Below are 9,634 nucleotides of genomic sequence, written 5' to 3'. Positions count from 1 at the left end.
CCCCCAGATGTTCATGGACTACAATTCCCATCAGTCCCTGCCAGCATGGCCAATTGGGGCTGATGGAAATCTTAGTCCATGAACATCAGGGGTGCCAGAGTTGGACACCCCTGCTCTATGACAATGGACCTGCTCTATGACAATGGACCCCTATCCTCCCCAGATTCCATCTCCCCAAATCGTAGGTATTTCCCAACCCAGAGCTGGCAATTCTGCCCTAGGAGTTTCTCTGCAGCTGTCCCCATCCCTTCAAGAGTCTTAGCCAGGTTCCAGAACTAACCATAATGCCTGGCTAGGTATGGGGTGATGTGTTAAAGAGGGTGGAAACTATTCAAATCAAAGCATCAGGTCCATTTATTTATTTATTGTAGTCTCATAGGAAAAAGGTTCTATTCTTTCATTTAAAAAAACCAGATGTAGTAACCAAACAGTTGTGCAGTTAAAAAGTTTCTTCCAGTGGAACTCTCCCCAGGATCTCCATCAGCATGGTTTTTAAAAAAGAAGTCAGCCCAGGTGCGCAAAACATGGATGAAGTGAAGCTCTATTTTAAAAAGGTTAGCTACGGCACAAGAGTGTTTAAAAAAAAGAAAGATGAACGGTATCGGCTCTACGGAGCTGATGAAAGGAACCTTTGAGCATCGTGACCCACAAGAGCCATTGTAAAAAGTAGATGGCAGTTAAACAGCTCGGAGGACAGAGAGCCACAATATCAGATTCTGCCCTACCACAAATTACACCACCATGACGCTCTCACAAAGACATTTTTAAACGTCCTTCTCATTCACAAGAAGCGGTGTCTCCCCTGAGACAGCTGTGTAGGCCTTGTGACTGCAACATCTCATTGACCTTGGTAACAGCAACAGTTGCCAAACATCTCTTGAGAAGCATATGTTATGTAGAGGAAGCCGTCTTCGTCTTTGCTGTCATTGTAGATATCCATCATGGTTAGGCTCAGACAGGGCAGGCTCTTATTGTTCACCAGGAGGTAGAAGGCTTGGGTGGCCGACAGGGAGAGGCGGGACCTGGGAAATGGAAAGGCCATCAGCGGTTGAAAGAAAGCAGCTGCAGCGGATGTAGATTTAAATGCTTTGATCCCAACTTCCACCCCAATGGGGCACCAAAGCAGCCCACAACATTGTTCCCGTCATTTTGTTCTAACCATCCCACTGTGAAGTAGGCTAGACATTGGCTTGCCAGCCACCAGGTGGGACTTGGAGATCACCCAGTATTGCAACCGATCCCCAGACTATGGAGAAAATGGAAGCTCTAGCATTTGGACTCTATGGCTTTATATCCCACTGAGATCCCTCTGCTTTCCAAACTCTATCCTCCCCAGGATCCACGCCACAAATCTATAGGGATTTGTCACCCCTAGTTAGGCAAATTGGGCTCACCATCACCTAAAAGCTTGCATGGAGAGCAAGGATTCAAACCTGAGTCCTCCAGATTCTATTCCAACACTAACCACTACAACATATCACCCTAAGAGTCAACTCTGTCCTGGAGGATGGCTTTCCAGAATGCTAACAAGAGGCTGAAGTTCAGCAGATGAGACAAGAGCCATCTTACATTCACATGCAAGGCACCCCTTGGTACTACAATATCAAGTTACTGCAAGAAAGAAAACATGCATTTTCAGCAACTTGCATATGGAAACACTGTAGCTCAGTGGTAGAGCATCTGCCTGGTGTATAGAAATCCCAGCTTCAGTCCTCAGCATCTCCAGTTAAACGATCTGGCAGTAGCTGATGTGAAAGATCTCTGCCTGAGATCCTGGAGAGCCACTGCCAGTCTGAGAAAACAATACTGACCTTAATGGATCCATGGTTTGTTTCAGTGTAAGGAAGTTTCATGCTTTGTTCATGTTTGTTCACTGTGATTTCCCACAGAAGAAAAGGAGGAGGAGTTTGGAATGATATCCCCCCTTTCTCTCCTGTAAGGAGACTCAAAGGGGCTTGCAATCTCCTTTCCCTTCCCACCCCTTCACAACAAACACCCTGTGAGATGGGTGGGGCTTGGAGAGCTCCAAAGAACTGTGACTAGCTCAGGGTCACCCAGCTGGCATGTGTTGGAGTGCACAAGCTAATCTGGTTCACCAGATAAGCCTCCACAGCTGAAGTGGCAGAGCGGGAACTCAAACCCAGTTTTCTAGATTAGAATGCACCTGCTCTTAACCACTACACCACGCTGGCACCACAGGATGGGCCATGCAAAATATGTAGTATATTGCCTTGCATTACAAGGCCAGCCCTTTTCCCAGCTGCAAGATAATGGAACTATTTTCGTTTCACATTCACTTGAAACAACCAGACATTTTGGACTGGCAGTGCAGTGGTGGGATCCAAAAATTTTAGTAACAGGTTCCCATGGTGGTGGGATTCAAACTGTGGCGTAGCGCCAATGGGGCTGGTAACGCGACAGGGGTGTGGCGAGGGCATTCTGAAGGCGAGGGGGGCATTCCTGGCGCGGGGGTGGCAGGGACGCTTAACCACTCGCTACCGGGTCCTTGGGTGGGAAGCGAATGCCAGCAGGTGCAGGCTGCCTGCGCCCGGTGCACCTCATAACTAGACTGCTTCAAGTTCTGTGCGCTACACTGCTGAGAGCGTGGCTTTGAGGCTTAAAAAGGCAAATCTTTTATGGCATTTGAAATTCCAATTGGTCACTGGTTCTCGCACACACACAAATACCTAGTAATTAGTAACACTCTTGAGGAACCTGTGAGAACCGCTGCTGATCCCACCTCTGTGCAGCGGTCACGAATTCCACAGCTTACTGGAGCACTGGAGCAGCTTGTAACCCTAGCATCTTCTGCCGAGCAGGAGCCTCTGGACTTTTGAAAACCTTCAAGATTCTAGCTGCCATAATGACAACATACTGGAAAGCATGTGCCCAGTTGCCACTGAAAACACAACTACTGCTTCAAAGGCTGGGCCAGGCTTCCGACCCAGTTCCTATCTGCTCAATTGTCCCCTGGTCCTGATGTCCTCAATAGTCTCCTGCTCTAGAAAAGCTGTTCCACAGGACAACCTTAAAAGACAGCATCTCTTCTGGTGCTATTCCATGTTGAGCTGCAGTCGTCACTGTGTGTCTTCACTCATAAATGCCAAATGACTGTGGCATGCAAGAATGGCACCCTACCTGAGAGTGAGGGAGAACTGAGACAAGGACAGGTCCTGAGAGACCAAGAACTTGGTCCTGTCCAGTAGGGGAAGCTCTCTTTCCTTATGGTAGCGCTCCACCACCACCTGCAAGCAGTGAAAAGAGAGACTGGTCAAGGGACAGTAGATCAATGCAGCTGCTGAACAATTTAGCTCTACCATTGTAAGCTTAAACCAGGGAAGTATAAGCAATCTAGGAGGTCTGTGGGGCAGAGTAGTAAGTGGCAGTCCTGCAGTCAAAACTCTGATCTCAACTTGAGGTAGATCCTGACAGAAGTTGGTTTCAGGTAGCCAGCTCAAGGCTGACTCCGCCTTCCATCCTTCCGACGTCAGTAAAATGAGTACCCAGCTTGCTGGGGGTAAATTGTAGACAGCTGGGGAAGGCAATGGCAAACCACCCTGTAAACACAGTCTGCCAAGTAAACCTTGTGATGTGACACAACCACATGGATCAGTAATAATCCAGCACTTGCACCGAGGACTACCTTTACCTTAAAAGCAATCTATTTGTTCTCATAACAGCCTCAATGGCCCTGGTTAGCCATATATCATGCTAAGCTGGGTCAGCCAAGGTTAGTACTTGGATGGGAGACCACCACCGAGGGAGTCCAGGATCGCTATGAAGAGGAAGTCAGTGGCAAGCCACCTCCTGCCCACCTCTTGCCTCAAAATCCCATGGCCCTCAGGAGTCAGTTGCAACTTGATGGCACACAATTATTATTTATTAGCCCTTAAAAGGGAGGATAAAACCCAGTATAAAGCATGCCTGAAGCAAGTCTGAAGCCAGAGGACTCCAACCTTGGTAGAGGCACTTTAGGCAATCTGGGCTAGCCTAATCAGGTTTGGCAAAACAGGATCAGGTCCATTTCCAAAAAGCTTTGTTTGGTTTAAAAATGACTGTAGAACATATAAAAGTAACTTAAGAAAGTAGCCATTGCCCACTGGAAAGGTGGCCGATATGCCTGGAGAAAAGTGTCCTGGCCCTTTAGTGGAGGCTTAAGCTGGTGTGTGGAAATGCTGAAGCTTTTCAGAACATGGAGCTAAATAGCATCACCTGGTAAACATCCCATTAAGCCTCTCTTAAAAGGACAGGCCATTTTCTCTCTCTTCAGGCAGTTGGGCGACCAATGGATGAGTATTTGTTGCATTTAGGAGGTCCCAAGTTCAGTCTACCTTGTCTGTTGCTAAAAGGCCATTAGGTATTAGGTGAAACCATGGCTGGAGACTGGCAAGCTGCAGTTCACACCCAAGCAGTTGCCCAAGATACCAGTTCAGTAACATCTGATCATGTCTTAGGGATAAGATGACCAACTCCAGGTTGGGAAGTCCTTGGAGATTCTGAGGGTAGAACCTGGTGGGGACAGGTTTGGGGAAGGGGAGGGGATTTCAGCCAAATATAATGCCATATAGTGCACTCCAAAGCAGCCATTTTCTCCATGGAAACTGAATATCTGGAGATCAATTTTCATCTCAGGAGATCCTCCAGCCACCAGCTAAAGAAGAGTTTGGATTTATATCCCCCACCCCTTCTCTCCTGTAAGGAGACTCAAGGTGGCTTACAAACTCCTTTCCCTTCCTCTCCCCACAACAGACACCTTGTGAGGTAGGTGGGGCTGAGAGAGGTCCAAAGAACTGTGACTAGCCCAAGGTCACCCAGCAGGAATGTAGGAGTGCGGAAACACATCTGGTTCGCCAGGTAAGCCTCTGCCACTCAGGTGGAGGAGTGGGGAATCAAACCACATTCTCCAGATTAGAACCCACCTGCTCTTAACCACTACACCACATTGGCTCTCAATGGAGGTTGGTAACATCACTTAGTGACACCACAATGGAGTCCTTGCCCCCAAGTAATACAGGGCTGTTAACAAATGGGAGGTGGATTATTGGTGACTAGAATGGTTGCCCAGTAACAGCTAATACTTCTTTAGCACTTTGAACGTGAAGTGATCTGGAGCATACACTTGCCATGGTCTTCACAACAACGGAACATTTGTGGTAGATACTGCTTTGACTCATATTCCTTAGAACTGTGATGTTTGCTTCCGCCTGGGCTGCACAAGCCGTTTGTGGAGGAAGTCATTCTGCCATTTTTCTTAGAGACCAATCCTATTCACCTAAATTCAAGTCCAGTTGCACCTTAAAGACCAGCAAGATTTTTAGGGGATGAGATTTTGAGAGTCAAAACTCCCTCTGTCAGTTACAAGAGTAGCTTGTAACTAGCACGTATCTAGTAATTTTACTGCAGAACCACATGGCTCACCTTTGAAGTTATCCTCTTCCTGTTTAATCATGTGAAGTTCTCCCAAGTTCTAAACACATGTTTATGATTGGAGGCTTACTGGAGAAAATTAATGCATTTTATTCTCATTTCAAGTTATCAGGAGTCTTAGCAACTCCACGATGGAATCACTACCTCATTGGAGTAAAATTCAGGGCTTCCATCTAAAAAGTAAGTTGACCACTGAACAAATCTGACAGCACATCAGATGCAAGGCTAAAGGGAAGCTTCTCCCTTGGGGCCAGTTCTTGAACGTTTCATACAGAGCCAGAAAAAGGTATTGTGAAATGCTTTCTTCAGAGATGGAGAGATCTGGACTGCATTATCTTGAATTGGGTAAGAAAACCCTGCCTTGAACTGGCTGACCCAGGCTAGTCCAATCTCATCAGATCCTGGAAGTTAAGCAGGGTCGACACTGGTTAGTACTTGGATGGGAGACCACCAAGAAAGTCTGGGGTCAATGTGCAGAGACAGGTAGCAGTAAACCACCTCTGTTCAACTCATGACTTGAAAACCCCACAGGGTTGGCATAAGCCGGCTGTGACTTGATGGCACTTTCCCCCAAGAAAACCCTCCCTGTGCATGAGGTCACCCAGGTTACGACAGGGCAAGCAGGAAGTTACATCATTAACATACAGTTCTAAGCTCAGTTACATTCTTCCCAACCCACTTAAGTCTGTAGATGTGGAAGGGAGGAACTGCTTTTAGGACGGCACTAGTAGAAGAGACAGTGGCTTCTTGATCCAGGTCAAACCGCCCTCTCCCAGTCAGCCATTAAGTATACAGGATGGACTGGGTGGACCACTAATTCCCAGCCTAAGCAGTTTCGTAGGTAGTAAATGCCAGAAAGTTACATGCACCATCCACAGTTTGAAGACCTTCTCCTATCTTCTTCTATTCAATCTTCTATTCTTCTTCAGTCAGCTGTGCTATTAATCATCTCTGCTTGTGTACTATCTAGATACCAAGATACATATGTTTGATCTTCAAACAAATAACAATGGAACAGCCTTATCAGTTACAGTGCCTTACCGGGATCTTCCTTGGATACCTTTCCCTGATTTCAGCCACTTCACGCGTTCGATTGCCTGAAAGAGAAGGATTGATATTAGCCCCCTGAAAGACCCCCTTTCAACTTCTGGTGTTGCTGGGGAGCAGAGAGCTAACTAGTCCTGAAGCTGGGACATAAAACTTCAGGATTACTCAAACACTAGCCCACTGAGTCACTGAGCACAACCCAACAAGAAGGGGTCACAGTGGAGAGAGAGAAGGGAGAACCTGAAGATCCCCCAAGACGGCTGCCTGTTGTTTAGGTCAAGATTCCTGAAGTTGTTGATAGTGCAAAATTATCAGGAATTCAGCTGGGATAGCTTTCCCAACACAAAAAGTCACATAGTAGTTGCAAGTTGCCAGAAGAAGACAAGACAGATTTTCAGTGTATTTCTTCTTCTTGCTAAAGGGGATTTAGTGGTCTTTGGGAGGACACTTTAATTGGCAAATATTGCATGCCGAATGCAAAGTTATAGCCTGCTTTTGCCACACTCACCCTCTCGTAAGCCAAATGACTAGATTTCATCATGAAGACCACACCCAAACATCAAGTCTAGGGTTACCAACTCCAGTCTGGGAAATTCCTGGAGATTTGGAGAGGGGAAGACCTAAGCAGTAGGGTTGCCAACCTCCAAATGGTGGCTGTGGATTTTTGGGGATTACAACTTTGGAAGGTGACCTCTGCAGTATTATACCCCAATGAAGACCCTCCCCCAACACCACCCTTCTCAGATTCCACCACCAAAATCTCCAGGTAGCCCCTCTACCCAGAACTGGCAGCCTACCAACAGAGTACAATGCTATAAAGCCCACCCTCCAAAGCAGCCATTCCCCCAGGGCAGGGGTAGGGAACCTTTAACACTCAAAGAGCCATTTGGACCAGTTTTCCATGGGAAAAGAAAACACTTGGAGCCGCAAATAATTTTTGACATTTAAAATAAAGATAACGCTGTATATATTGGGTTTTTTTACCTTTTACTCCGCTCATTCTGAGAAGCGCATGGATGTGTCCACACTGCTGCCTGCAGGCAGGATGGGCAATGCTCTGCCTCCTGACTGCACAGAGCCCACCTGCTCCAGCCCGCAGAGGGGAGCCGCCCAGCCAGCCACAGGTGGTAGTTGGAAAATCAGCCTCCCAGCTCCTGCAGGGCTGCTCCGTGGGAGCCGCGCAGTGCAGAAAGAAGAGCTGGCATGGCTCCCTCGGCAGCCAGCAGGCCCCTACCTCGCCCCCCAGGAGATGGATGCCTGCAATCTGAAGATCCTTAAGCTTGCTACCTTGCAGGTTTCCTCCACTCTAGGGTTGCCAACCTCTAGGTGGGCCTGGAGATCTCCCAGAACTAAAACTGATTTCCAGGCAACAGGTTATCAGTTTCTCTGGGGAAAAGGCCCGCTTTGGAGGGTGAACCGTATGGTGCTAGACCCCACTGAACCTGTGCCATCCTGCCAAACCCTTTCCTCCCCAGGCTCCACCCTCAAAATCTCTAGGTATTGCCCAACTCAGAGTTGGCAACTTTACTCCTCCCTCTAAACTCTCGGCTAATACCTTACCTAAACTTTTCCTCTGCTTGAAGGGGCGGGAATCGCTGAAGCGTCTCTGCATCTTTGCAAGAGCTGCAAAGGCCTCCTCCCAAGCTTTCCTTAGAACGCAGACTTGAAAGGGCTTTTCGCCCTCTCCAAATCAATTGCTCCCTTTTAACACAGAAGCCTCACTAGGTGGAGCCTGCCTGAGAAAGCCTGCTGGTGGAAACAAAAGCGCCAGAAGATATAATCCTGTGCACACTTAGCAGGGTGCACACATCACAGAACTCTGGCTCCTGCAGAAACTTGCACAGGACTATGAGTGAAATGCCCTCAGGCTTGCAAAAGCGTGATGAATTCTTTTGGCATAATATATTGTCGAAGGCTTTCACGGCTGGACTCAACTGGCTGTTGTGGGCTTTCCGGGTTGTGTGGCCATGGCCTGGTAACACGCTTCACTCTCTCTGTGTGATACACCTCTGAAGATGCCAGCCACAGATGCAGGCAAAATGTTAGGAACAAGATCTACCAGACCATGGCCAAACAGCCCGAAAAGCCCACCACAACCCTTTGGCATAAGTTCCAATTTACAGTGCATTCTTCCCAAGTAGGGTTGCCAACTTCCAGGTTAGGCCTTGAGATTTCCTGGAATAACAAACGATCTCCAGCCTAGAGAGATCAGTCCCCCTGGAGAGAATGTCTGCTTTGGAGGGTGGGCACTGCAGTGTGGCATTATGCCCCACAGACCTAGCTCCCCTTCCCAAATCCTACGGTCCTCAGGCTCACCCCCAAATCTCCAGGAATTTCTCAGCCTAGGGCTGGCAACCCTATCCCAAGTACCTTTTTTGTGATGTTATTTTTTAAAAACAAAACAGAAGCCCATTTCCTGGTCCCTATCTCTGGTTTCTTTTCTGCCTTTGGGGGAAATGTTGGGAGTGCCTTGGAAGCCCAATCCAAAAGGGGGGAAGGGTGTGTAGCAGCCAAGGACAGTGCTGCTGTAGCACAGTGGACTTTCTCTCTCTCTCTCTCTTACACACCCACACCCACCCACCCTTTGGACTGCACTGTTAGAAATGCTGGTTGTGTGTGCATGCATGAGTTCTTCCACTTTCAAACTCCCATTGTTAAGATAACAACTTGTGCAGACTTACCTGGGAGTAAATTCTACCCAATAAAGGGTAGGCATACATGGTAGGGATGCACAGCATCTTGACTCCAGCACACACGTCTGGAAATAAATGTGTGCATGCAAATTTGAAATGAGCATTGCTGCTCACGCATCCTCCCAAACTGCCTACCTTAATAGTAACTGTCAATGAAAGTCTTGCCATTATATTTGGCAGCTCTTCTGCAAGAAGAACAAATTGAGTGATTGCTTAGGATCTTCCACCTGCACTTTCCTGGCCAGTAGGAACTCAGAGGCTTTCAACATCATGATCCCTTCTTCCATTTTATCCTCATTGGAAGAATCCTGTGAGGTAGTTTGCTTCCGAGGCAGAGTGGGGATTTGAACCTCGGCCTGCCAGTCCCTACCTAACTAGCCAGCAGACCACAGTGGTAGTGGAACGTACCATAAAGTCACAGCCAACTTATGGAACCCCACAGGCTTTCCAATGCAAGGGATATTCAG

At 47.7% G+C, this 9,634-nt stretch overlaps 1 protein-coding gene across 1 annotated transcript; it reads right to left on the bottom strand.

The window, feature by feature from the left end:
- Positions 1–336: 336 nt before the first annotated feature.
- On the bottom strand, positions 337–8,086 carry LOC125427942 (microtubule-associated proteins 1A/1B light chain 3C-like). Its single transcript, XM_048487511.1, has 4 exons — positions 8,035–8,086; positions 6,469–6,524; positions 3,139–3,245; positions 337–1,022 (listed from the first exon to the last, which is right to left on the bottom strand). Exons 1-4 carry the CDS (start codon positions 8,084–8,086, stop codon positions 839–841), a joined length of 399 nt encoding a protein of 132 aa, XP_048343468.1. The 3' UTR covers positions 337–838.
- Positions 8,087–9,634: the final 1,548 nt, after the last annotated feature.

The sequence above is a fragment of the Sphaerodactylus townsendi genome, linkage group LG03 (genome assembly GCF_021028975.2).
Source record: "Sphaerodactylus townsendi isolate TG3544 linkage group LG03, MPM_Stown_v2.3, whole genome shotgun sequence".
NCBI classification, from domain to species: Eukaryota; Metazoa; Chordata; class Lepidosauria; order Squamata; family Sphaerodactylidae; genus Sphaerodactylus; species Sphaerodactylus townsendi.
The sequence above is the reverse complement of the archived record's forward strand: the minus strand, read 5'-3'. Positions and strand labels throughout refer to the sequence as shown.

Excerpts from the sequence above, each read along its gene's own strand:
- LOC125427942 (XM_048487511.1), bottom strand. The coding sequence starts at position 8,086 with ATGCAGAGACGCTTCAGCGATTCCCGCCCCTTCAAGCAGAGGAAAAGT. Across the intron at positions 3,246-6,468 it reads GGTATCCAAGGAAGATCCCG|GTGGTGGTGGAGCGCTACCA; the intron begins GTAAGGCACTGT and ends CACTGCTTGCAG. Across the intron at positions 1,023-3,138 it reads CAGTTCTCCCTCACTCTCAG|GTCCCGCCTCTCCCTGTCGG; the intron begins GTAGGGTGCCAT and ends TCCATTTCCCAG.